At 49.6% G+C, this 27,996-nt stretch overlaps 2 protein-coding genes, 1 long non-coding RNA gene and 1 pseudogene across 15 annotated transcripts in view; 1 reads left to right on the top strand and 3 right to left on the bottom strand.

Moving 5' to 3' along the window:
* Positions 1–10,786, bottom strand: part of PML (PML nuclear body scaffold) — a 43,328-nt gene extending 32,542 nt beyond the window's left edge. For 8 of the 10 annotated variants that reach the window (XM_012748229.3, XM_076004542.1, XM_012748234.3 and 5 more), the window contains exons 1-2: positions 10,581–10,784; positions 8,013–8,488 (exon numbers count right to left, since the gene is read on the bottom strand). In XM_012748229.3, the coding sequence (XP_012603683.2) occupies positions 8,013–8,488; positions 10,581–10,640 (536 nt within the window). In that variant the 5' untranslated portion in view covers positions 10,641–10,784. Of the gene's footprint in view, positions 1–8,012; positions 8,489–9,156; positions 9,264–10,580 lie in introns of those variants that run through there. The other 2 variants (XM_020286080.2, XM_012748231.3) reach the window with 2 other exon arrangements.
* A 2,176-nt stretch (positions 10,787–12,962) lies between these two features.
* Positions 12,963–21,672, top strand: STOML1 (stomatin like 1). Its single transcript, XM_012748243.3, has 7 exons — positions 12,963–13,196; positions 14,687–14,793; positions 15,852–16,001; positions 16,279–16,482; positions 19,493–19,667; positions 20,115–20,327; positions 20,796–21,672. Exons 1-7 carry the CDS (start codon positions 13,064–13,066, stop codon positions 20,987–20,989), a joined length of 1,176 nt encoding a protein of 391 aa, XP_012603697.1. The 5' UTR covers positions 12,963–13,063; the 3' UTR covers positions 20,990–21,672.
* Positions 15,998–22,863, bottom strand: LOC142871524 (uncharacterized). 4 transcript variants are annotated; one of them, XR_012919806.1, is made up of 4 exons: positions 22,503–22,863; positions 19,331–20,008; positions 17,652–17,802; positions 15,998–16,081 (listed from the first exon to the last, which is right to left on the bottom strand). It is a non-coding gene; the product is annotated as an uncharacterized LOC142871524 (long non-coding RNA). The 4 variants fall into 4 exon arrangements; XR_012919804.1 differs by lacking the exon at positions 15,998–16,081 and adding an exon at positions 16,482–16,630; XR_012919805.1 differs by lacking the exon at positions 15,998–16,081 and having other exon boundaries at positions 17,604–17,802; positions 19,331–20,030.
* A 2,976-nt stretch (positions 22,864–25,839) lies between these two features.
* On the bottom strand, positions 25,840–26,767 carry LOC105862154 (large ribosomal subunit protein eL6 pseudogene; annotated as a pseudogene).
* Between the last annotated feature and the right edge of the window lie 1,229 nt (positions 26,768–27,996).

Here is a 27,996-nt window from a genome sequence, read left to right as displayed (position 1 = left end):
TGGTGGTGCATGCCTGTAGTCCCAGCTACTCAGAAGGCTGAGGCAGGAGGATCGCTTGAACCCAGGAGGTTGCAGTGGACTATGATGACCCCCTGGGTGACAGAGCAAGACTCTGTCTCAAAACAATAACACAACAACACGGACACATTAGACAGCACGGTGACACAGGCCTCCTCACAGTACTCTGTAGCCTTGATTGCTAGCTGCCCATCCATTCCTCCACCATGACCTCAAGGACGGCGGGGCTATACCTGTTCATATTTATACTCCAACCCCTAGCGGAGAACATGCCACGCAGTAGGCATGACGTGAACATGGGCTGAAAGCATGGACTCCACAGGCGTGTGATCAAATGCCAATGGCCCCCAGGGCAGACATTCGCAGGCCAAGTCCAGGATTTAAAGCCACCACAGGTGTTGCTCCCCAAGGTGAGCTCTATGTCAGCTCAGCATCAAAGGATGGGGTGGTTTATTACTGACTCGTGACCAGAAGGAAGTTATAGGTTATTTACAGCATGAGGTGTTGCACAGAAAAAATAAGTGTTTCCATTAGCCCCTGATAAATTGTGAAACAATATGAATCGTGTGTGTGCATGCGTGTTCGGGATTCTGTAAGCCATGACCATGCTCAAGGGACAGGAGTCGCGCTCTCCTGCTGGCTGGACCAGGCTTGGCCACTGTATCTGACGTAGGGGATCAAAATATGCCACTTCGGCATGCAATTACTTTGAGCTGGAGGCAAATAAGAATCAATAGATACAGAAAGAAGCCTCCTCACGGCTTCCTTTTCTGACTGAACGCAAAAACTTCTAAGAAACAAGGACTGCCCGAGTCCTCTCCCCAGGGGACTTTCATGGCCAGGAGGACAGCGGAAGGGAAAGCGGGCACTGGGGTTCACTGGCACACGCCAGCCCCGCTCCTTTACAGCCCCTATGCGCTTTCCCTCCCACAATTTCCTCACCCGTCAAGCCTAAAACGCCTTTCCTTTATCTTGCCACTTTCCAAACATTTTTTCCTTTTCTTAAGATGTTAAATAAGCCGAGGTTCTAACCACCTTTTCAAGCTGCTCATCTTTGGATCCTCCCATGTATGAGCACGGCACACATGCGAGATGCACATGCTAATAAGCTTCTGTTTTTCTCTTGCTAATCTATCTCTCGTTAGTCTAATTTACAAGCCCCTAGCAGAGAACCTAAAATGTGTAAAGGAAAAAGATGTTTTTCTTCCCCCACACTGGGGAGAAATCCACTCAGGACTCCCATAGTGGGGGGCTCCTTATAAGCTCCCACCCTCTGGGGCTCTGGGGGTAGGCCCTGCCTCGCCGTGAACTGTGCTTCACACACTGGCCGCCAGCCCACAGCAGCCGCTGACGCTGCAGTCTGGACACCAGCCTGTACGTGGGTGACAACGCAGACCGTAGGACCTACGGAGGGAACCGGCAGCCAAGATTGGGGCCGAACTGAGCAAGTCTCTCGGCCCTCACTGAAAAAGGACAGTACAGGGAACATAAAATTCTATAAGTGCCAAGTGGGTTTTTCAGGGAGGTTCAAGAATGTACTACATTAGAAAACAAGAACAGGCTGCTAAGAAAAAGCATCCTGGGGCACTGGCACTTAAAAAGATAACATCATTACTGGGGGGAAAAACTACTCAACACAGATGGTAAATAATGAGTGTCATTTATTTATTTATTTATTTATTTTGAAACAGAGTCTCACTCTGTTGCCCGGCTAGAGTGCTGTGGCATCAGCCTAGCTCACAGCAACCTCAAACTCCTGGGCTCAAGCAATCCTCCAGCCTCAGCCTCTTGAGTAGCTGGGACTATAGGTGTAAGCCACCCAGCCTGGCTAATTTTTTCTATTTTTTAGTAGAGACGGGATCTTGCTCTTGCTCAGGCTGGTCTTGAACTCCTGACTTCAAATGATCCTCCCCCTTGGCCTCCCAGAGTGCTAGGATTACAGGTGTGAGCCACCACGCTGGCCCATAGATGGTAACCAGTAGAATGAAGTCTGCTGAAAAAAATGAGGCAGAGAGCTAGAAAATCAATTCAAGGAGCTCTCTAAGAATCTGAAAGAAAAAAGGCAAAGCAATAGAATTAATGGGGAAAAAAGATAAAGATGTAAAGGATGGATCTGGAGTCCTAATAGCCATATAACAATACTTGTAAAAAAAAAAAATGAAGGGATATCAATACATAAAAAAGTAAAACACAATTTTCCTGAGTGAAGAAAGACTTGAGTTTTCAGAGTAACAATGGTCATGGAGGATTGCTGAAAAAAGAAAAAGACCTCTACCTGGATATAGATTTACCAATGATTTCCAAGAAGAAAAAAATTATATAAAGATCCTTAGCAAACAAAAACAGATGCTCACAGGGAAAAATAATTAGACATTAACTGAATTTCTCACCTGCAAACCAGAGACAGAAATTTATGAAGCAATGTATATATATTCCAAGATGAAAGAACTGTGATTATGACCTCAGAATTTTACACCTTGTTAAACTTTCCTTTATATGTGACAACAAAAGAAACACCTGCAAGTTAAGACACTTAAGATCTCAGAAAGTAAACTCTAAAAAAATTTTTTTTAATTATTTGATGTGGCCAGGTGTGGTGGCTCACGCCTGTAATCCTAGCACTTTTGGGAGGCCGAGGCGGGAGAATCACTCGAGGTCAGGAGTTCAAAACCAGCCTGAGCAAGAGCGAGACCCCGTCTCTACTAAAAATAGAAAGAAATTAATTGGCCAACTAAAAATATATAGAAAAAAATAGCCGGGCATGACAGTGCATACCTATAGTCCCATCTACTCGGGAGGCTGAGGCAGAAGGATGGCTTGAGCCCAGGAGTTTGAGGTTGCTGTGAGCTAGGCTGATGCCACAGGACTCTAGTTCGGGCAACAGAGTGAGACTCTGTCTCAAAAAAAAAAATTATTTGATGTGGTATTCCTACCAAATGGAAAATTAATCACATTGAATAATTCAAGAAAGGGAAAGACAAGCTGTAGGAAACATTACTATGAGCAATGAAACCAATTAAAGTCTAGAGTTATGGCTAACAGGTGAGTTGTAATGTGATCACGAAGCTTAGTAACTATTAAGAAAGGATGTTGAAAATAAAAAGTTTGGTAATAATCTGGGTAAAAGTTCACATTTTTTTCAACTAAATCTGAAAGGAGAAAGGGAAAGAGGGGAGAAGAAAAAGTATACTAAAGGATTTGTCTTCTCTGGGAGAATGCTTATATTCTATTCTTCATGGTGGTAGATGAAAAAGGTTCTAGTGTGTGTGTATATAAAATACACACACACATATTAATTCCATTATATTGGTAAAATAAAATGGAAGGAAAGGTAGAAAGTTTGAATAGAGATACACATACACAGTAGAACCTACTTGTATATATGCATATATGCATACAGATAAATACATACACATGTATTTTATATATATATGTGTATGAATATATATGTATGTTTACTGTACAACAAATATAATTTTTCAAGTCCAAAGATTATTGCTAGGAATTTGCTAGTCCATAGAAGGCTATATTAACTGACCATACTGTAGATATTAATATCAAATAACAGAAACCAAACATTACAAACCACTTGAAAATTTTAGAAGATTCTTCTTTAAAACTCTTTAAGAGAAAATTTTTAAGAAAAGACTGAAATGGTATTTGAGAAATAACTATGAGAACACTGCTTATCAAAATTATGGCATGCAGCCAAAGCCATATGCAAAGAAGTGACACCTTAAACATTTTTTATTAATAAAAAAGATTGTAAATAAATGAATTAAATGTTCAAGAAGCTACGTAATGAACAATGACAAAAATTACAAAAATTAGACAAAAAACCCCAAAATGATTAATTAGAAAGAAGGAAAATATTAATATCAGTAAGCAATCTAAGGACAGACTAAAAGCTTATATAGTACTTTGAAAAGACCATTTAAAATATACAACACTAGAAATAAGAAAGTGGGTATGATTACAGGTATAGAGAAAATTTTTAAATTATGAAAGACAACTCAGGATGAACTAGAAAATCTTCCAGAAAATCTGACTCAAGATCCAATATAGATCAATACCATGGCAAACATGGGAATCGGTCTCAAAAATCTATTCTTTGAAAAAAGCAACTGTCCCCAGATAGTTTTTCAAAAAATTTTTATAAGCCTCTATTTCTTATGTTCTTTAAACTGCTCTAGAACAGAGAGACTGTAATAGGATTTTAGTATTTACTGAGTACTTAATATGTGCCAGGCACTATGCTAAACAATTTAAATATACCGTCAGCCCTCAGGATCTGTGTGAATTCAACAAACTGAAGATCAAAATATTGGGGAAAAAAAACAATAAAAAATAACAGTATAACAATAAAAATAGGCTGGGCTCGGTAGCTCACACCTGAAATCCTAGCACTCTGGGAGGCCAAGGCAGGCGGATTGCTCGAGGTCAGAAGTTCGAGACCAGTCTGAGCAAGAGCAAGACCCCATCTCTACTATAAATAGAAAGAAATTAATTGGCCAACTAATATATATAGAAAAAACTAGCCGGGCATGGTGGCACATGCCTGTAGTCCCAGCTACTTGGGAGGCTGAGGCAGGAGGATTGCTTGAGCCCAGGAGTTTGAGGTTGCTGTGAGCTAGGCTGATGCCACGGCACTCACTCTAGCCTGGGCAACAAAGTGAGACTCTGTCTCAAAAAAAAAAAAAGAGAAACCAATAAAAATAATACAAATTTTAAAGTACAGTATAGCAACTCCTTATACAGTACTACCATTGTATGAGGTATTATAAGTAACCTAGAGATGATTTAAAGTGCACGGGAGGAGGTGCGTTGGTTATATGCAAATACTGCACCGTTTTCCCATCAGGGACCTCTGTGGATTTTGGTATCTGTGGGGGAACCCTGGAACCACTCCCCTACAGACACTGAAGGATGACTGTATTACCATGTTCAAAGAATGAAAACTTACAAATTCATTAAAAGAGATTAGTGTAAAATGGGTAAGAAAACCTGATGAAGAAGTCACACACATTCATACAAAAATTGATTACATTTATGAATACAGATGATAGCATAAATAAAATTTACTAGATGAAACCTAACTATAAATTAAGATAATAGTATATCATGAGCAAGTAGGGCTTTTCCTCCTGGAAATTAAAGAATGGTTCAACATAAAGAAGCACACTGATTTAATTTGTCATACTAAAAGGTGAAAGGACACCTTCATAAAGTCCAAAAAGACACCTATTTCTGAGTTAAAAATAAAACAAAATAACAACGACAAAACTATTAGTAAACCAGGAATGGGACGTAACTTTCTTTTCTTAATGTGATATTTAAAAATTATCTACAGAAGTCAACAATAAACATCATACTTAACAAGAAAACATAAGAAACGTTCTCATTAAAGAAAGGAATTGGGAGTGTATCCGTTCACTCATACTGAAGGCTGTGCCTCCCCAATTTAAAGAAATTTTTAAATAAAAATACAGGAACAAAATAAAGTTGCCTTTTCTAACCACTATTATTCAATATTGTTTTGGTGGGTCTAGACAATGAAATGAAGCTATAAAAAGTGGTAATAGGTACAAATTGTGGAAAGAAAAAAAAAAACCCAATTTTTAGATATGATTGTTTGCCTAGAAAATCCAAACAAATCAACTGAAAAACTTACTAGAACTAATAAAAGAGTTCAATAAAGATGGCTAAATATAATATTAAGATACATAAATTAAGAGCATTAGTGCAGTGGTGTTTACAACTAATTGATCACAACCAGTTACAGATTCCTTTGTTCCTTCTCTACTCCCACTGCTCCACTTACCCAGCCTTAAAAAAAAAAAAAAGAAAGAAAGAAAAAATTAAACAGAAAAAAAAAATTTAAAAAATATATATGTGAATAAAGGTATAAAATCTCCCCAGATTTAATGCAATTTCAATCAAAATCCCCATGAATATATAAGTTTTGAAACTGCATAAATTGTAAGGAAAAAAAAAAGCCAAATTATTTTTGAAGAAGAATGGGGAAAAGCTACAGAAATCGTACAGCAGTAAGGATCAGAGCAGCAATGGTCAGATCATTGGCATGGAACAGAGATTTACAGACATACGAATGACTACATGGGCGTTTAGTAAAAAGGGCATAGAGTAGACTATCCAATAAATGTTTCTGAGAGCACTGGATTTACATTTGGGGAGAAAAACGAAGTGCAGAGTCCTCTCTTATACCATGCACAAAAATAAATTCTATATGAATTAAAGATTTAATTATAAAAACAAAACAATTATTAAAAGAGAATATGAAAAAGAATATTTTTAATATTGGCATGGAAAAAGCTCCCCTGGGGGGCATCAAAGCCAGACACCATAAAGGAGATTGATGGATTTGACTACCTTAAATAAAGACTTATTTTATTTTATTTTTGAGACAGAGTCTCACTTTGTTGCCCAGGCTAGAGTGAATGCCATGGTGTCAGCCTAGCTCACAGCAACCTCAGACTCCTGGGCTCAAGCAATCCTCCTGCCTCAGCCTCCTGAGTAGCTGGGACTACAGGCATGCGCCACCATGCCTGGCTAATTTTTTCTATATATATTAGTTGGCCAATTAATTTCTTTCTATTTATAGTAGAGACGGGGTCTTGCTCTTGCTCAGGCTAGTTTGGAACTCCTGACCTCGAGCTAACCGCCTGCCTCAGCCTCCCAGAGTGCTAGGATTTCAGGCAGGAGCCACCGTGCCTGGCCTACCTAAAGAGTTATTTTAAACATGATACCGCATACCAAGTGAAACCAACAAACGGTCAACATGGGGATGGGGGCGGGGGAACATTTGCACTGTAACTGGCTTTTACAAATAAAGATACTAATTTCTCAAAGAGGGGGAACCAAGCAAAGGACCTAAACTAGCAATTCACAGATGAAGAAACACAATGGCCAATAAGCAAATGAAAAGCCACTCAACTTCACCAATAAGCAAAGAAATGCAAATTAAACTAGTAATAGCTGCTGTTGAGGAATCTGAGAGGAAAGCTAGTTCTGGCAGTGGAGGAACATATCTGGAAGCAGGTATGTAGCACTGGGCTGTGGCAGGAACCAGTGAAGAACACACTGGCTTTGCAAGTGGATTCCTAGGCAGCCGTACACAAAGAACTTCATACAGCAATCTACTTCTGGGTGGTCAAAACTTCATAGTTATGCTAAAAGAGGGGAAAAGAAGACCCTATGGGACTACTCCTATCTGGGTATATATTAAAAAACCAGCTGTGTGACAAACTCGAAACTAGTAACAATGGTTATCTGTAGATGGGAGAAGTGGTGGGGATTAGGCAGATGGGAAGGAACCGAAGATTCTGCTGTCTCTAGCCTTATAAATTTTGTAACCATGTGACTATATTACCTATTTAAAAACTGAATTAAAATCAGTTTAATAAAAATAATTGTAACTTCACTCTAGCCTGGGCAACAAAGTGAGACTCTGTCTCAAAAAAAAAAAAAAATAAAAATAATTGTAACTGGATTTGATTTTTTTTCATACATTTGCAGATAGCACTCCTGGATGTTACAGCTTCGACTTTTCAGATAGAAATTATTAATAAAACTACATTCATCTGATCCTAGAATCCAGCCTTACTGAGATTCCCTTGGGCTCACAGAAAATTCAACTCTAAGACTTTCTAAAGGGCAGTTTGGTAACATGTATCGAATGTAAAATTTTCATATCCCCTCACCCAGCAACAGTACTTCTAAATATATATCCTAAAGAAATTACTGGATAAAGGTGCAAAGATGATTGTGCAGCATTATTTATTACAAGTAGAAACTGGAAAGTATTACTATCCACCGGCGTGGGGACTAGTAGCATAAATTGTGGTCATCTCTACAGATGGTGTATGTCTGCGAACCACATTTTGAGCTGTGAGGCCCTAGAAGTTCCCTGATCCCAGCTGTGACTCTGCCTGGCTCTCAGGATGCACCACCCCACACCGCGCCGGCCCACTCACCTGGTCAGCTCAGGGGTGCGGTGGTTGGGGTTGGAGCAGAAGATGTTGTTGGACTTGCGCGTGCCATCCAGGAACTCATGCACCGACTTGCTGCGCAGCTCGGCCAGGGGCCGGGCCTCGTGCTTGAGGAACCACTGGTGCGCCTCGAAGCACTTGCCACAGAGGAGCTGCTCACACTCAAAGCACCAAAAGTCTGCCAACTCTCTGCAGCGGACGCAAACTGCCCTCTCGTCCATGACCTGCCGGTGCACCGACAGACGCCGCTGCAGACTCTCGAAAAAGACGTTATCCAGGGGTAGCAAGTCAGAGCCTGGGGGCCAGGGCTCCTGGCAGATGGGGCACTGCGTGACCGGCACCTCCAGGCATCCAGAGCACAGCGTGTGCAGGCAAGGCAGCAGCTTGGGGCACTTGGCTTCCGCCTTACAGCGCTGGCAGCGCAGGAACTGGAACTCCTCCTCCTCCTCCTCCGTGGATTGCTGGGAGACCAGAGACTGGGGTGAGGCCTAGAGAAGTCCCAGGAGTCCCTACCCACCGGCTATCCACCCCTGTGGCTGAAGGCTAGAGTGAGACCTCATATTCCATTCCTACCATTGGATGATGCAAAACCCTGGCTTATCAGCACCTCAATGCTCCCATTTACCCAGGCCTTAGAGCACAATTTATTGACCACCTACTTCCCACCAGGCACAGGACTAGACCCTGACATACAGGAATGTGTAGGATACATCCTGCCTTTAAGGAACTCAGTACCAACCTCATATATAGTGCTTAACAGTTTGGGGGTTCCTCAAAGAGTTAAACATAGATCCACCATTTGAGCCAGCTATTCTCCTAGATACAAACCCAAAAGACCTGAAAACAAGGACCCAAACTGATACTTGTACACGAGTGTTCATGGGAGCACTACTGACAATAGCCAAAAGGTGGAAATAATCCAAGCATCCACAGATGAATAGATAAACAAAATGCGGTCTACCCATATAATTGAACATTATTGAGCATCAAAAAGGAATCAAAATCTTATACATTTGACAAGGATGAACCTTGAAGACATTATGCTATGTGAAAGAAATACTGTATGATCCCACTTAAAATAAGTATCTAGAAAGTAAGTTCATAGAACAGAAGGTAGACTGGAAGTTACCATGGGCTAGGGGAAGAGGGAAGTGAGGAGCTACTGCTTTGCTGGGACTCAGGACACACCATTCCAAAATATGACGGTAGGAGATCAGAATATGCCACCCCAAAATATTCTTCTGTGGCATATTTTGAGCTGGTTATTCTGAGAAACTGCAGGCCCAGGAATAGCGCTGAAAAGCTGTCCTTTTGTAAAAAAAAAAAGAAACTTACATCTATAAAGGAAATCTACATTAGTAAAAGTATCTGCATCAGAAGAGAGCTGCTCCAAGACAACTTTTATTACCTGAGAACTTTACTCACCACACGGTTCCTCCTCAGCCCTCTCATAACCTGTCTCCACCACCCCCAGTAGCTCCCAGCCTCTGTTCCCTTCTGCAGCTCAGAAGGCTACCTAAGTTTCAACCACCGACTCTTCTCAGTTTCACATTTTGTGGGACACCCAAGTGTATGTATATAATTAAATATGGGGTTTCCCCTGTTAATCTGTCTTATGTCAGTTTAATTCATAGCCCAGCCAAAGAACCTAGGACAGAAGCCATTTTTCCTCCCCTATAGCTTAAAGGGTATACAGAGTTTCTGGAATGTTGAAAAGTTATGGAAATAGATGGTAGTGATGGTCACACAACACTGTGAATGTACTTACTGCCACTGAATTGTACACTTAGAAATGGTTAGCATGGTAACTTTTACATTACATATATTTTACCGCAGTAAAAAAAATGCAAAAAGAAGGCACTTAAATACAGTACCTGGCACATATGAAGTGCTCAAAAATGTTAACTAGTATTGTGAAGTAATATTATTCTTAATTATAATGATGCTAATAATAAAAATGGCTGTAATATAATGTTGTTTGTACTTTCTTGAAGGGGCTGGAAGGCCACAGACCGAGAGACCTAAGTAGTCCGTTTGGGGCGCGATGGCGGCGGGAGGAGGGCAGGAAGAGCATTCCAAGAGGATTTCTGAGAAATCACAGGAGCCGGGAGGCCTTGGCCAGTTTCCCACCTCTGATCTGGGAACTTGGTTTTAGTTTCGCCATGCCCGGGGCATTCCCCTGGCTCCAGGCCAGTGCCCCAAGGCTACAGCCTCCTTTCTCTCCCATCTGTGGTCCTTCATCGGAGGCAGCAGCCGAGTGGCAAGGTCCGGAGTGCGCAGGGGAACCCTGCCCCGCTGCCCGGACCCCGCACTTCCCCGGGCGCTCAGTGGAGAGCCGCCAGCCACAGGCCGCCTGCCACGCGCCCCGGTCCCCCCTCTACTCATCCTTCCCTCCCGACTCCCGTCCCAGACAAAAGCGTCTGGAGTCTGCTCTTGCCTCTCTGTGTCACTCTTTGAGGCACTAGACAAGTCGCCCACTAGACCCTCTCTTCTCACCCCTTCCCCTACACAGCACAGCCACGGAGCCCAAGCCCACCCCGAACTCAACAGTACCTCCGCAGGGCTGTGGCTGGGGCTGGGCTGGCCTTCCGCGGGGGGCTCCGGGGGCGGCATGGTGGCGTGTGGGGCGAGGCGGGCTGGCGCCGGGGCCGCGGGGACCCGGCCGGCGCGGACTCCGGCTGCGCGGGCTCGGCGCAGTTTCGATTCTCGGTTTTGCTGCGGGAGGACGGAAGGAAAAGCCGAACTGGAGGCGCGAGCCAGGAGGCAGAGCCCCACGAGCTTCGGAGAGGGGCGGCGCCGGCCGGGGCCCGCCCCCGAGAGGAAGTGAGACCCGAGCGGGGCGGCCCCGGGCGGAGAGGCGGGCGGTCGGATTCGAACACCCGCCCGAGCCCGGAGGAGGCCGAGAGGCGCAGGCGCACAGCCCTCCCGGTCCGGGCACGGAGGCAGAGCTGGCCGGGAGGGCGGCGCCCCGGCTTTGATCCGTTTGTGCGGCTCGCGCTGGCACAGCTTTGTGCCACCTCCAGCTGGCAGCCGGGCACACAGGGATGAACCACACGCGGACCCTGCTTTCCCAGAAGCCCCCAAACGGAGGTTTTCTGGAAAGTAGATCCCTCAGCTGGGACTTGAAGGAGCTGTGGGAATTCACCAGGGATTCAGGGATTCCTGAATGTGTGGGGGGACACTTGCAAAAGGCATGGAGGTTTGAAACAAGAAGGCCTGTTCGGGAACTAAGTTTGGCCATTTTTATATTTAAGAGGGGACTCGTGAGAAATTATGGCTAAAGGGTGAGCTGGGACGAGATCACAGCCAAGATGGAATCAGTTCTGTGGGTGATAGAGTGGGTGAAGGGTTTGGAACCAGGGACATGTTGGGACAGTCACTCTGACAACCTAGGAGCAGGTGGCTTGGTCTAGGATGCAGAGGAGGGACCCGAGTCAGACACACTGGGAGGACACTGGGTTGCAGGAACAGGGTGTTACCTTGAGTGGCAGCTGGAAAGGCTGGTGAGTCCGAGGAGGCAGGGAGGGAGGGGGAGAGCTGGCAGGCAGGTATGAAGAGGTAAGGAGAGAGTAAAGGCCAATGGCAAAGTATGCTAGACCCCAGCTGCTGAAATAAAAGGGGCTCAGCTCCAGGGGGCCTTACTGGGCCAGTGCCCAGCTTCAAACTTCAAACCATCCCAACCACTATGCTGGCCCCTGTGTACCCATTCTGTGCTCTGTTTGAACTTAGACTAGAAGGGATGGTGAGGGCCTTGCTCTTGTAAAGCTTATAGTCTGGGGGATAGAGGCGCAGGGGTTGGGAGAGACCCAACTTCCCGGGGACTGTGAGAGGCCTCAGGAACCTGCCCTACTCTGCAGCCTGGTAGGTACCCCCCAGGCCTTTAGAATCAGTCCACCAAAGTAGGAGAGCCAAATATGGTGGGCAGCCACCTGCAGAAGGGACCGAAAGTGGGCCGTGGCCGTATGGGGGGCTGGGGTGAGGGGGCTGGCTGAGAAGGCAGCACTGGGAAAGCTTTTGATAAAGTTGGCAACCAGGTATGAAGAGGTGAGGGAGAGCAAAGTAGGTCTTCTTGGCCAATGGCAAAGCATGCCAGACCCCCAGCTGTTGAGATAAGAGGGGCCCAGCTCCAGGGAGCCTTACTGGGCCAGTGCCCCAGCTTCAAACTTCAAACTTTCTTTGCTTGCTTTGGAAGACAGCCTGCTCCCAGCCTGCCCCAACTTCCTGTTGGAAGTTAACACTTCTCAGAGTAAATTCACGATTTACATTTGGGTTTTCTCAAGCCGTGGAGAGGCAAGTTTTCTGGGTACCTAGATCAAGGGGTAGGCTGTTTGTGGACCTGCAGGACTGAGGGACTCACCTCTGCGATGCCCTGAGGCCCCCGCCCTCCTGCAGCTGTGTGCTGTGCCCTTCCTCCTCACTCTGCCGTGCCCCCTGAGGTCTGCACATGAAATTTCTCTTTTTTCGCCAGAGTCCAGGCCGTCCCGCTCCACCTTGACTGCAGTGACCTGGTGTCATCATTCAGCAAATAAGTACTGAGACCTGCTTTGTGCCGGGCCCTACTTGCTGAGTTGTGGGGGACCCAAAGAGGAGTAACTTGCAGACCACGCCCTGGAGAAACCCTAAGTCTAGATAAGTAAGGCACGCCCCCTCCAGGTGTGCGCTTAGAGAGGCAGGGTGATGAAGGCTAAGAAGGCTGATGACAGCATTTCCTAGATTCTGGAGACATTCCTCTTAAGAAGCTCAGCTTCCCCTCCGGCTTTTCTAAGGCCAAGTAGGAGCAGGCGATGACCCCTGGGGGCTCCCGGGAACGCAGGCCAGGTCCCCGGCCCGGGCCGCAGTTCGGTCCTCCCATCACAGGGGGCGCTGTGCGACGGCGGGAGCGAGCTGGGGACGGTCTTCCCCTCCTGCGCCCTGGCGGCGGGCGGCGGCGCAAGAGAAGCCGGAAGCCGCAGCCAGCTGGGGCCGGGCGGTGCGAAGGCTGGCTGGTCAGGGCGGGCACGGTGCAGGGGCGCGGGGCGTGTCCCCTGTCAAGAGCCATGCTCGGCAGGTCTGGGTACCGCGCGCTGCCCCTGGGGGATTTTGACCGCTTCCAGCAGTCGAGCTTCGGCTTTCTGAGCTCGCAGAAGGGCTGCTTGTCCCCGGAGCGGGGCGGCGTGGGGACAGGGGCCGGTGAGTGGCCGCCCAGCGCGGCGGACTCAGGGGGGACCGGCCGGCACCCCCAGGCCCGAACTCTCGGTCTCTAACCCTCTCGGTCTCTAGCTTCACGGGGCACTGGAGTGCTAGCACTGGTCCGCCCTCCCTGGGGTCACAGAGCTGTGGCCTCAGAGCCAGCGTAGCTCCCATCCTCCAAAACCTGCCCCACCACATTTCTTCTTGGCTCTTATCAGCCCTTTAGACCTGGCCAGAGGTTTCAGGTTCCCATTTTTCATAGAAAGAAACCCAAATCTAGGCAGACAAGGCCCACCAACCTCTCTAAGGGCACCTGCCACAGAGAAATGGAATAATCTTCACCCTAGGGGGCACCTCTAGAAGCCCTGGGACCAAGCATCTCCCTGTTTCCTGAGGACAGGGCATCCCAGATACGTGGACCAAAAGGGCAGGCCCTCAGCTGCCAGTTGTGTCTGGCCTGGTTTTGTCTTGTCCCTTGGCGCCCTCGGCTGATAGGCCATATCCCAACTCTCAGCCTCACCACCAAACCTTGGCGGATTTGATCCCTCCCTGGCCCTCCTGTGCTGACAGCTTCCCCTATCCAAGGATGCTTTTCCTACAGAGGCCCCAAGGATCAGAGCCAGGAAGAGACTGGGAGCCTCAGTACCCTGGGGCCTAGAAAGCCCAGAGGACATGGGCTTCCTGGAAGGATGGAGCAGAGGCTCCTGCTTCCTATCTAGGGTTGGGAGGAGAAGGAAAACAGCAAATAACCTCCTCCCAGATTCTGGAGCTGTCTCAGCTTTACTCCTGTCCTGGGCTCCTGATTTTCTAGGGTCTGGACCTTTGGCTTGGATGAGCCTCATCTTCCTAGTCTCCCCTCCCCAACAAGCTGTTTGAATTGAAATATGCATTTTTAATAGTCCATGGGGCATTAAAATGGGTGAGGGACAGAAATCATCTGTGGCTCCTATGATGAGAAATTAATGCTATATCCCTGTAGGCCAAGGCATCTCTGTAAGGACTCCTTGAAAGCAGGCTTCTGGTAGAGGGCTGATGGTAGAGGAGGAATGTGTAATGCCATCAGCATTCAGTTCACCCCAGCACTTTTACACATGCCCAAGTGCTCCTGGGTCTGTGCCAGGTATGGGTGGGCAATATAAATTAGATGAGGAGACTGACTCCTGCTCAGTCCAGTGAAGAGAGCATCACATGGATTGGATTCTCACATGGATTGGATTCAATGGCTGTTGCCTAGCAGAGAGTGAGGCCTTGTGAGGGTTGTTGGACTTGGAACAGATTAGTGTTGATGTCTGGGAGGAGGGAACAATCCCTAACTAGAATCTGCCCAAAGATAAGGGGGCATTGGGTGAGGGGCCAAATTGAGAGCTCTGAGAAGGAGGGAGCCTCTAAAGGGGAAGGCGGGCAAAAGGTACACCCAAGTTGACTCTACTTGCAGCGTTTCTGCCAGGCCCAGTTGGTCTTCCCTGACTGCTCTTTTCTCTTGCCCCCAGATGCACCCCAGAGCTGGCCTTCCTGCCTCTGCCATGGCTTCATCAGTTTCCTGGGGTTCTTGCTGCTATTGGTCACCTTCCCAATTTCTGGCTGGTTTGCCTTGAAGGTAAGGCTGGCAGGGTCAGTCCCCAGGGTGGTTGGGCCACACTGAGAGCTTTGGCATTGATGAATGAATTTCCCCATCCTCTGCTCCACTTTCCCCATACATTGTATTATTGCACCTCTGTGAAATGGGCTAGGCAAGGATTGTTCATTCCCATCTTTCAGATGAGTAAACTGAGGCTCAGACTTGTCCAGAGTCATACTGGGAGCCAGTAAGGGGTAGAAACAAGTCTACTTAAATTCCCAATTTCTGGATCTGGACACTGGCTTTAAGGTATGCACAGATATCTTTGCCAAATCATCCTCCCTCTGGGTTAGACTAAATTAGAAAAGAAAACACTCAGTCTGGCCCAGCAGGATTTAATGCATAATAGGAATTCAAGCCTGGTTTCCAATACAGGGTGGTGCAGTTGGGAAAAGGATGAATACTAGAGCTATAGTTCAGCATCATACCTAAAACCTGGGGTGAAGGTGGAAGATGAGGCAGGCCTTGCCCTTTGTGTGGCCCTAGGCAACAGTCAACTTCTCTAGAAAGCCTCTAGGAGGGATTCCTTAAAAGTTCCTAGATCCTAGTCCTAAAACTGCCACAGAAACAAATGCTGTGTGACTTTGGGCAATTTGCTTTGCCTCTCTGGGCTTTCATTTCTTAATTGGGACATAATTGCTTTTCTAAGGGCTCCAAGGACCTGAAGATGGGTGGCAAAGTCCTTTGCCTGGGGGTGTTATTAGAGTAACCCAGCCTTTTTCCCTAACTAATCCATCCAGGGCAAACAGCTTCCTGGGGTGAGTCATGTCTAGCTCAGACTGCAGAGGTGAAGTTTCTCTAAGGATCAAGTCAGTGCAGTGTGGTGGCTGAGATGCATGGCCTTTGAACTGGTTTCAGACTTTGCTTATTTCATTTAGGGGTTGTGATTTTTGAGCAAGTCACCTAACCTTTCTGAGCCTTGGTTTTCTCATCTAAAAACAGAATTAAGGATACCTGACTATCCTTAGGATACCTGGGCAAATGTCATTGCCAGCCAGCTGACCATTTTCAACCCTTTCTCTTGCCACTGTGGACAGATCGTGCCCACCTATGAGCGGATGATCGTGTTCCGCCTGGGCCGGATCCGCACGCCCCAGGGCCCTGGCATGGTTCTGCTCCTGCCCTTCATTGACTCCTTTCAGAGGGTAGATCTGAGGACACGAGCCTTCAGTGTCCCTCCCTGCAAGGTGAGGGGCTTCTCAGCTGCTCTGGACAGAGGAAGTGGGGTCTTGTGCAGAGTATATTGTGGGTGCCAGGACCTTGGCCCCTGGAGGGGAGGGAGAGAAGAGAACAGAAAATGGATGGAGGCTAGGAGAATGTCCTTGTACCTTACCCCTAGCCCCACATACTTGGGGACGAGCTAGCCGCCAGGTGGGTGGGTCATGCTGGGTGGCCCCAGTGGACCTGGCCTCCCTGCAGCCCCAGCCCCTTGAGTGTCTCCTCTCTCACGGCCTCCCCCAACAGTTGGCCTCCAAGGATGGGGCTGTGCTGTCCGTGGGGGCCGACGTCCAGTTTCGTATCTGGGACCCGGTGCTGTCGGTGATGACTGTGAAGGACCTGAACACAGCCACGCGCATGACAGCCCAGAACGCCATGACCAAGGCCCTGCTCAAGAGGCCGCTGCGGGAGATCCAGATGGAGAAGCTCAGGATCAGCGACCAGCTCCTGGTAGGCAGCTCCACACGGGGCGCGGTGGCTGGCACGGGGCTGGCTCCACCTGCAGTCACTGTGAGCAAAGCCTCATGGCCCTCATGGCCTCAGTGTACTCCATGTCCCCAGAGTGTAACCACCTCGAAGAGCCAGCATCGGGGTGGGGCTACGAGTTGAGGAACAGAAGGTGGGTACAAACCATAGCGATCTTGGGCAAAAGTTCCCTGAGAAGGGGAAGTGGCCCCAGCAGAAATGCTTGGGGCCCTGCCTGTGGCTGCTGAGATTATACCCTTCACTGCTCTGCCATGATGGCACTGGGCCTCTGCAGTCCCCCTTCCGGATCTGATTCACAGGGTAGGCAGGTGGTGAAGGAAACGACCCGCCCAGCCCAGCTACCTTCTGGGGAATTCCACGCTCAAGGTGTAGCATGTGCATTCTTGTGGTTTTGGTTTCCTTTTGGGAACAGAACAAAGGGACAAGAGGACATTTGGATCTCTTTCCTGCCTTTTCTTCATGAGTATGGGCAATTATCTACATGAATTCACTTTAGCCCTTCTACTACAAGATGGGGCAGAAATAAAAACACGTGGCAGCATGTGTGTGGCCTTATAGCCGCTTCAACTTGTGCCTCCTCCCATGTCCTGACAGGGGAATGTGGGTGAAGTTTTTCCTCATTGCTCTCCGCTCTGCTTTCCCCAGGGGAATTGGGGTAGAGGCCCAAGAGGGAGTGGGATAAACACCAGTTCTAGAGGCCCGATCCCTTCAGGAAGCAAACTGGCAAGCAGTTAGCTAGGTGAAATTCCTGCAAAAATACTATTTGTGATCCTAACAATAGCTGTCCTGGTATAGCATTTCTTGGTTTACGAAGTCCTTTTGTCTGCACCAGTATGTCTCAGCTTTACGTTGTTGCTATAAGAGGGCTGGTATTACTGTTTTATTTTGGAGGGAGGAAACTTGCCAGCCTCCTTCCTTGGCCCTCCAGGGTCCCCATCAGGGGCCCCCCACCACCAAGGGGATGAAGGAAAGGCCTCAGAAATAATTTGATCATGCTCAAGGGCAGAGTGGAGCCACAGCCAGACCACCTGGCCTTCTACTCCCCCACCCCGTGCAACCCAGAGTTCAGTATAGCACAACTCAGATAACAAATAGATAACAATATTTATCATAAAACCACATCTCATATTCACCTTTAGGAAGAGAAAATTGATCTAGGCCTGTTGCACATTGCTTTCATATGAGAGAGGCAGTTTGGGGAAGTCAGTTTCACACCAGGACGTGCAAGTCATTTAGGGCCCCTTGTCCAGACTCAGCTGGTCCCTGGTAGAGTGATGTCAGTGCCTGTGGTTAGAACAAAAGCTTGGCAAATCCAGCACACCACCCTCAACACCTGGTTCAAGTGTACATTTCTCATTCTTACTCTCCTTTTCCCCTACTCTTTATCTGGAGGGACTGCAGACTCCCCACCTCTCACCTGCTAGACGCTCCTTAGCCACCACCCACTCCTTGCCCACTAGTGCTCCAGGTGGCCACTTCACCCCTTCAATGCCCTCCTCCAGCCCCCGCCCTGTCGCTGTGCAGCACAAGAGGAAGGACTTGAGGATGAGCACTCTTTCAGCCTCCTCCAGCTTCACCCCTTCAAACCCATCTACTTCTGCACTGTTCTTCTGCCTCATTTCCTGCATTCTTCCTCCCACTGAGTCCTGTCCCCGCAGTTCTCTGGGTCCTCTTCCTCTCCCAGGACACCCTTCCTCCCTGTTCACCGTCTTTCCTCTCCTTTCTGCATAGAAATGTGCCTCCCTTTGCCCCAGTCTGCTCCCACCCCCTCTCCACTTTCCTCCCATGAGGCTTCCATCCCACACCCCACTCTTAGTCTGGGTTTCTCAGCTGCTGAGACAGCACTGGCCAACATCATGGTGACCTCCCCCTTGCCACCCCAGTGGGCACTTCTCAGTTCTCAGCTCCTCCCTTACTTCAGCTCACGGCAGCCCAGCCACCTCTGCGTCCTCCTCCTCCTCCTCCACTCTGTGACCTCATCTGTGACCTCTTGGGAAAGCTCATCCACCTGGGGGGTCCTGCTACATCTGGACACCACTTATTCACAGCACTCTGCTCCTGCACTCTGGGCCTGTTTCTCCAGCTGCCTACTGGACAGTTGACCAGCCTATAGATACCTCAAGCTTATAGTATTTAAAAAAAAGTATTCCTGTCCTCCCACCCACTGTGTGTCCTCTCTAGGTGAATGCCACGCTCACGGTCCATTCAGGAACCCGCGCCAAACACTGACTCCTCCCCCTCCCCACAGCCCTCCCGTGAGGCACATCCAGGCAGCGTGGGCCCGTGGTCATGCTTCCCCAGCATCTTGCTGGAGCTGGGTACGGTTGGCAGGGTTGTGTCTCCCTCAGTGCATCTGGGCTTCACGGCCTGTCCCTGTCCTGCACCTGATCTGCATCATGTCTTGGCTGCAGCCTAAAACGATGTCCTGGTCTCCGTGCCTCCACCCTCCGCCCCTCCAAGTAGTGTCCACACAGCAGCCAGCAGGATCTTTCCAGAAAGCAAGTCTGCTCCGTCACCTCCTTGCTTAAACTCCTTGCTGGGGCTCCTTGGAATGAATCCAGGCTAGCAGGAATAACCCGTCTCTGACCCCTCAGCTGTCTCCCGTCCCCAGCCCACACCTGAGGATCTGACTAACCAGAACTCTGGTTACTCCCAGCTCCTTGAATATTCTAGGTTCTCCTGTCGAGGCTTTCACACATGCTGGTCCCATTGCCTGGAAGGGTCCTCCTCCACCTGAAGAATCCCCCCTCCTGCTGGCTTCACCCCCTCTGCTGGGGCTCCCCACCGCCCTCCCTCCTGCCTTGGCACTTACCATAGGTGCGTGGTGATTGCCCTCTGCCGGCATTCCTGGCTGGGAGCTTCTCAAGGGCTAATGTGGTGTCTCTGGCCACGGGTGGTCGTACTGGTCTGACCAAAAATGTTGCTCAGGAAAGGTTTGTTGAATTAATTCATTTCTCCCAACACTGTCCTCCAGCTGGAGATCAATGACGTGACCAGGGCCTGGGGGCTGGAGGTGGACCGAGTGGAGCTGGCAGTGGAGGCCGTGCTCCAGCCGCCCCAGGACAGCCCAGGCGGGCCTAGCCTGGATAGCACCCTCCAGCAGCTGGCCCTCCACTTCCTGGCAGGCGGCGCCCCTCCTCCTGGGCCAGGTGAGGAGCCTAAGGGAGGAGGGTGGAGGTGCTCCCACACTTGGTGTCCAGCACAGACTTTGCTACTTGTTCCCTTAACCAAGCAGTGCCATTCAGTGCACAGCCCAGGTGTTCAGCCCACTCTGATTCTAGAGGTGGCCAGAGCTAAGGCAGTGAGAAGAGTCCAGATGTCTGCGAGTGTGTAGAGGCCTTTGACAGCCTCCGTGGGAGGAGGTGACAGCGCCAGAAGGATAGCTGGAAGGAGTTTTACATGTGAGGCCGGAGCAGCTTAAACAGGGTTGGGGGTTTAGGCTGAAAATCCAGGGGCAGCATTTTAGCAGAGGAGCAGGTTGAACAGAGGCCTGAAGGGGATATAAGAGAAAACTGCCACAAAAGGCACAGAGGCCCCAGTGAGTGATACTGACCTCTTTCTCTCTGCCTCCCTCCCCACCCGTTGGCCACCCCCAGCGGACACCTTGGAGATGGTGAGTGAAGTTGAGCTGCCTGTCACTCAGGTCGGTGCTGGGTCCAGCCCGAAGCAGCCTGTGGCCGAGGGGTTGCTGACTGCTCTACAGCCCTTCCTGTCCGAGGCCCTGGTCAGCCAGGTCGGGGCCTGCTACCAGTTCAATGTTGTCCTGCCTAGCGGCACCCAGAGTATCTACTTCCTGGACCTCACTACAGGTGCGGCTGCCCTCGGTGCCCTCCTTGCCACCCAGGTTGCCCTCCCCCATGGCGCTGTTTTAGACCATCCCTGCTCCTGCCAACAGTTAGGGGCGAACCCACAGCAGTCAGGCTCAGACACCATTTCTAGATAGCAATAGTCCAGGCCTTGGTCTCCTGCTGTCGGCAGGACAACTCTGATGGCTGGGCTTCTAATACCAGGGGCCCTGCAGCAGGGCTCTGTGCGGAGCACCTTTGGTGCGTTACCTTACCTACATCTCACCTATGATTTAGAGATTATCATCATCCCTGTTTCTCAGATTTGGAAACCGAGGCTCCAAGTAGTCACACAACTGACAGGACCAAGCCCAGGGTGTTAGCACCTGAACTCTTAACCAGTACTCTCTACTCCTCCCAATGGGACAGGATAAGCCCTGCCTCCCCCATAGCTGTCCCTCTACTAATACTCAGCTTTGTTTTCCCCCACAGGGCAAGGAAAGGTGGGCCATGGGGTACCTGACGGCACCCCTGACGTGGTGGTGGAGATGACGGAGGTAGACCTGCGGGCCCTGCTGTGCAGGGAGCTGCGGCCCCTGGGGGCCTACATGAGTGGGCGGCTGAGGGTGAAGGGTGACCTGGCTGTGGCCATGAAGCTGGAGGCTGTCCTCAGGGCCCTGAAGTAGCAGCCTTGGCTGACCATCCTTGGCTCAGCCCTGAGCCTGGCACCAAGCCAGGGGTGCTTCTTGGAGGAGGAGGCATTGGTCTGTACTGTGGGGAGTTTCAGGCCCAGCCAGTAGCCCACAGATGGAGGCTGGGAGAGGCTGGGTCAGGCTGCCCTGTGCTTCTCCAGTGTTTCTCTGGACAAGCCTTTGCCTATCCCCGTGCCCAGGGGAGTGCCCCGCCCTGAGCTGAGTAGTGAAGTGATGACAGGAGAGCCAGGCCTGCCCCCAGCAGGCTTCCTGACTGGAGAGGCAGGACCCACAGAAACAGCCTGCCTGAGCTGACTTGGTCCCGGTGTGAAGGAACAAGCGCGTGGCTCAGGCTCTAAGCTCCAAGGCGGCATCATGGGGGGTGGGAGGAGAAGGAACAGCCTCCAAGAAGAGGCCACTGCAGCCTGGCGTCTGTCTGGGGATTGGGCCTGCCGCCTTCCTGCTTGCAGTCCAGGCCTGGGCCAGTGGGGAGGGGCCATGGGGAAGAGCAGGTCTGCTGCTTCCCTGGCGCTGCTCCCCAAGTTGCCTGGACTGTCTCCCAGGTCCGTCCTGCATGCTGATGAGCTGGCTCAGGGCAGCATGAAGGAGAGCCCTGCATCCTGTGCTTTTTACCAGAGGTTCACCAACCTCAGACAAATAAATGTGTTTACAATGTATAGGAGAGAAGTGGTGGTGGTGGTGGGGCCCTTCGGGGTGTGGGGTGGGCTGGGGAGCCCACAAGGTAATGCTCCTCCTGCTGGCCCAGGCAGGGACCAAGGCCCTGGGGGCTGGCACAGACCCTCACAATATTTGAAATTCTTCCTGAGCATCTCAAAGCCCCTGGGAGTGGAGGTGGGGTGGGGCAGGGTGGGGAGCTCTCTGTTCCTCTTTGTAGCTGGGGAGCAGGGTCGCCAGGAAATCGAGGTGCAAGCATGCCAGAGCTGGTCCTGCCAACGTGTGGTAACTTAATGGTGGGCAGGCGGGGGCACATAACCCATTCAAGAGGGGAGTTGGGGCCACTGTCAGCTTCTCCCCACATACACCCCAGTCACCATTGTCCACTGGCTGAGGGAAGAAAACAGTCATGGAGGCCTGGCCTGAGGAGCCAGCCCGGATTTCTGCTCCAGTGCCCCAGCCCACACCCTTGTTCCCCAGGGAAGGGGGTGCTGTGGCTTCTCTAGTCTAAGAAAGCTAGCTTACTTCCTGGAGAGACTAGTGGGGAGAGCAAAACACAACCACGAAAATTAGAGCCTCCCCTTTAAGAACAGCCCTCAGCGGGTCCTCTGGCCCCTCCCCACTTCCCCCACGGCTCTGTCCCCCTTACAGGTTCCAGCTCGGTCCACACGCCCCTCTGTTCCCTGCCCTGCCACACGCTGCCTTTTCCCTCCGTGGGTCCTCCACATCGCCTGAGGCCCTCGCTGAAGCCCAGCACAGACCCCACTGCCTTCACCAGCGCCACTGGGGGCCTGTTCCTAGAGCCCCTCCCTCGAGTCCCAGCCTGCAGCACCTGCTGCTAACCCCTCTGCTCATCTGGGGGCCTGCTGCGTCCTCCCGGGCTTTCCAGCAGGGCCTGTCTGTCCGAAAACCGCCCTGCAGTCCCCACCGGCCACACCGCGGCCACCGGTCGAGGCCCAGTGCAGCATGGTCCTCTGTGTTCTCGCCCGGCACCCTTCCACCGCAGCTGTCCCTGCGCAGTCCGCGCCGCCTGTTGCTGTGCTGTCGCGGGGGCCTGCGGGCCGCGCCGGCGGGATTCCCTGCGCCGCAGCCGCACGCAGCGCACGGGACGGGACGCCGGGCCTCGCCGGGAAAGCGCGCGCCTGCGCGGGGACAGGGTGGCGGGAAAAACGATATCGAAACGTAGGGAAACCGAAACTCCCGAGATGTTCTCCGTGGGCGTAGGAAGTCAACGTTTACGGGAAACCGAAACTTTCCCGCTGTCTGCGTGAGTGGAGGGCGAGGCCTCCCGCCAGCCAGGAAGGCGCCCTGGGGAGGGCGCGCACGCCCGGGCCAGCACTCCGGGACTGGGACCCGCGGGAGGCAGGATGACAGACCCCAGGAAGGCGCCCTGGGGAGGGCGCGCACGCCCGGGCCAGTACTCCAAGACTGGGACCCGCGGGAGGGAGGATGACAGACCCCAGGAAGGCGCCCTGGGGAGGGCGCGCACGCCCGGGCCAGTACTCCAAGACTGGGACCCGCGGGAGGGAGGATGACAGACCCCAGGAAGGCGCCCTGGGGAGGGCGCGCACGCCCGGGCCAGCACTCCGGGACTGGGACCCGCGGGAGGCAGGATGACAGACCCCAGGAAGGCGCCCTGGGGAGGGCGCACACGCCCGGGCCAGCACTCCGGGACTGGGACCCGCGGGAGGCAGGATGACAGACCCCAGGAAGGCGCCCTGGGGAGGGCGCGCACGCCCGGGCCAGTACTCCAAGACTGGGACCCGCGGGAGGGAGGATGACAGACCCCAGGAAGGCGCCCTGGGGAGGGCGCGCACGCCCGGGCCAGTACTCCAAGACTGGGACCCGCGGGAGGGAGGATGACAGACCCCAGGAAGGCGCCCTGGGGAGGGCGCGCACGCCCGGGCCAGCACTCCGGAACTGGGACCCGCGGGAGGGAGGATGACGGACCCCAGGAAGGCGCCCTGGGGAGGGCGCGCACGCCCGGGCCAGCACTCCGGGACTGGGACCCGCGGGAGGGAGGATGACGGACCCCAGGGGTTGAGTGTGGGCAGGGAGGGCTTCCCTGAGGAGGTGACGTCCTGCACAGCGCAGCCACGTGGGCGATGAGAAGGGACGGGAAGGACGTGTGGCGGAGGGAAGCGCCTGCGAGCGCAGGGCTGAAAGGCAGCCGGGCGTCTCTGCTTCGGGAACGGGGAAGGGATCCTGGAGCGTGGGGCGGATGTGTGTGTGCCCGGGTCGAAGTAGTGACCGTCGTGGTTTGCCGAATGTATGACTCTACTGCACTAGACACTTCATGTATATTACTTTTCCTTGATAACCTGGTGAATAATGATAATAGTTATGTTATGCTAGTCAATATACTGATATGTGTTATTTTTAAATAACTTTGAATTTTGATTGGCTAATGTACTCATATGGTTCAAAAATTTTAAAAGATTAAAAAGACTTACTATGAAAATTATCCCTCATACTCCGGACGTCATCCACATGTTTCTCACACCTTCCTCCCTGCTATTAGTATCTTGGTTATTCTTCGAGAAATTATTTTTTTTTTAGAAAAAACATATATACAAGAAAATCCAAATATATACCTTTTGGGAGTTTGTTGTTGTTTTTATATAAATGGCAACAGACACACAATGTTGCTTTGTTCACTTAACATTACCCACTTGAAGATCTTTCCATGTTAACACAGGCAGACTTTCTGTATTCTTTTTCCCAGTTACATAGGATTCCATCCTGTGGATGTATCATAATTCATTTAATCTGTCCTGTATTGATGGACATTTAGATTATTTCTTGTGTTTTGCTACTTGAAACACTGTTGCAGTGAATAATCTTTAACATGTGTCATTTCACTTGTCGTTGAGTTTATCTATTAATATAAGATAAAATCCTACGAGTGGAATTGTGATTTAATAAATATTGTCAAAATGTCCTGTCTGGGAATTATACCAATCTACACTCCCATCATCAGTGACTGAGAGTGCTTTTTCTTATAGCCATGCCAATACAGTGCGTCATTAAACTTTTTCCAGTGTACATCTCCGCGCCCTCACAAGCCCCCTCCCTGCCGGGCCAGAGCTCACCACCTCCCGCCTCAGGCGACCACAGACCTTCCGCGGCCCTGCTGACCACTCGCAATTAACGCCTCTAGTGGGTGTGACTGATAGTGTTGAGCTATTTTCATGTATGTATTGGGCATATGTCTTCTGTGAAATGTTGTTCAAATATTTTGCCCACTTAAAAATGGGCTGTTAATATTATTGAGCTTTAAGAGTTCTTAATATGGGGCTGGGCACGGTGGCTCACACCTGTAATTCTAGCACTTTAGCACTCTAGGGAGGTCCAGGTGGGAGGATCGCTTGAGCTCAGTTAGAGACCAGCCTGAGCAAGAGTAAGACCCATCTCTACTAAAAATAGAAAAATTAGCCTGGTGTGGTGGTACGTGCCTGTAGTCCCAGCTACTTGGGAGACTGAGGCAGGGGGATCCCTTGAGCTCAAGAGTTTGAGGTTGCTGTGAGCTAGGCTGACGCCACGGCACTCTAGCCTGGGCAACAGAGTGAGACTCTGTCTCAAAAAAAAAAAAAAAAGATCTTGTTATGGCTGTGTACCGTGGTCCATGCCTCTATGCCTGTAGTCCCAGCTACTCCTGAGATGGGAGGATACCTTGAGTCCTACTATTTGAAGCCAGCCTGGGCAATATAGTGGGGGGGAGGGAGGAGGGAGGGCGACAGAGAGAGAGAGAGGGAGAGAGAGAGATTTCTTAAAATATTCTAGACACAAGTCTTTTAGCAGGAATATTTTCTCCCAGTCTGTAACTTGTCTTTCTAGCTTTTTAGTGTTCTACTTGAAGAGCAAAAGTTTTAAATTTTGATCAAGTTCAATTTAGAACCTTTTAATGGTTAGAGGTTTTGTGTCCGGTCTAGGAAATCTTTGCTTATCCCAATGTCTTGAAGGTTTTCTTCTGTGCTTTATTCTAAAAGTTTATAGATTCAGCTGTTACTTGTAGGTCTATGATCCATTTTTGAATTAATTTTTGTGTTTGGTGTGAGTTAAAGTTTGAGATTTGGGTTTTTTTCCCATGTAGATATCCAAATGCTCTGTCACTTTTTGTTTAAAAGCTAACTTTTCACCATTGAATTACCTTGAAATCTTTTTTTTTTTTATCTTTCAGTTATTTAATTAGGTTCTTTGTAAAAATTTAGAATACCAATCTGTGAGGATAAATTCCATTTGTCAGGGCAAACGGAGATCGAGATCGCAGATAGCCCTGGAGCTGAGGAATTGCCTTGATTTTTGGTAAAATTTGGGAGTCCACGGCTTTCTGATCCACTTTGCGCTGTTCTGTAGTCTCATATTTCTCCTTTTCTGTGTCGAGGATCTCACCCTCCTGGTGTCTGGGCTTCCGCAGCTGCTTCTTCTTGAAGTAAGCATCGGTGAGATGCTTAGGGATTTTCACATTGCTGCTATCAATTTTTGTGGTGGTGGCGATGACAAATTTCTGGTGTGTCCTTCGCAGAGGAACTCGATTAAGGGACAGAGGTCCAGTCACAAGTAACAAGCCACTGCCGAGTTGCTTCAGGAAAACCACCCTCTTGCCTCTGTGGCGTCTGGTGAGGATGATGAGGATGGTCCCGGGGGTGATGCTCGCTGGCAGTCTTCTCACGTGTTGACTAAACGTTTTTTTGCCGTGGCTCAACAGCTTTCGAGGCACATCTTCGGTTGGATAGTACCTAGGCATTTTGCGGAGTCTAACCACCCGAGTGCCACCATTCTCGTCACCACCAACTGGTTTTGTAACAGTGGCGAGGACCTTCTCCTTCTTTTTCTTTTCAACCTTGGATTTAGCCACTGAGTATTTCCTCTTGTGCATGGCCTTCCTAGAGCGCATGGCAGATCGGGAATATCGGCCCTTTCCTCTGACGAGAACAGGATTGCGCTGCAGTGTGGCTTCCCCTTCTTAACCTTTTTAGCCTTGAGGTTAGCCTTTTTCACTTTGCCACCGGCACCAGCCTTCTTGGCATCAGCCTTCTCGGCTTCAGGTTTCTTCTCTTTAGTATCTGGCTTCTTCTCAGCGTTTTCCCCCACCATCTTGCAAGATGGGAAAGAGAGCTACCTTGAAATCTTTTAATTTGTATTTCTCTTATTTTGAGTGAGGTTGAACATCCGATAATATGTTTAGGAGTCACGGGCTTCCTTGTCTGTGAACTGTCATTTTATCTGCCCATTTTTCTAGTGTTTTTGTTTTTGACATCTAGGAGCTCTTATTATGTATTAGTGAGATTAGCTAGTTTTGATACTAGCTGTAAACATCTTTTTAGCTCAATTTGTTGGTTTATTTCGACTTTGCTTATAATGTTTTCCTATGAAATTCTAAAAATGTATTTGAGTTGATAGATATTTTATGACTTCTGGATTTTAAGTCATAAGAAAAAACCCACTCTTCATGGGGAAGTCCCAACCCTCTGAGCATAAGGTTGGTTCCCCTGACAGCCAGCCCCCATCCAGGGGTTATGTAGGGATTCCAAAAATCACCTCATTAGCATAATCTCAGGTGTGGTTATAGATACCAGATTGTCTTTCACCTTAATGTTTGCTCTACTCCACAGCTGTTTCAGGAACCAAGGGCAAAGGCCAAATATTTTAATGAAAGATACTCTTATTGTTCTAGTCTTTTAGGAAATTACAAGGGTTGTAGGGGCTGTGAACCAGGAACTGTGAGTGAAAACCAAAAAATATATATCATATTATCACATTAATTTAATGTATTTTTACTTCTAATATTTCATCTTTAGTGTAGTTATATTAGTCATATCGTATGCCAATGGTGATAACTTTATCTCTTCTTTTCTGATACTTTATATTAAAATGTAACAAAATAGTCAGCTCTTCTCCCATAGATATGTAAATGTTAAATTGAGCATGGGGAATATGTAGCAGAGAGAATGGCCTAAAAAAATGGCAAAGAATATTTTCTTTCTCTTTAAAACTTCCTCCACTCTTTTTGGGAAGGAAGACCTGTGTCCCTGCCTCAGGCAGGTGGTCAGGAGGGGCAGGGGAATGTCTCCTGTTCTTTGTGCTGCAGAGATAGCTCAGCTGAACTGTCAGCTCCATCCCAGGCCCACTCCTGCCTGGGGAAGGTCTGGGTGGGCCTCCCAGGTGGGCTGAGGTCATGGCTTTGTCTCCAGCAGAGATGGGAGATTAGAATCATTAATTTTAGTTAAACAACAGAGCCTTTAGAAGCTCTGTATTTCTGCTTATGTACAGGAATTTGGATTTTGAGATGATGGTCTACCATTTTCCTCCTTTGCCAGCAAAGT

The sequence above is a fragment of the Microcebus murinus genome, chromosome 6 (assembly GCF_040939455.1).
Source record: "Microcebus murinus isolate Inina chromosome 6, M.murinus_Inina_mat1.0, whole genome shotgun sequence".
NCBI lineage: Eukaryota > Metazoa > Chordata > Mammalia > Primates > Cheirogaleidae > Microcebus > Microcebus murinus.
The sequence above is the reverse complement of the archived record's forward strand: the minus strand, read 5'-3'. Positions and strand labels throughout refer to the sequence as shown.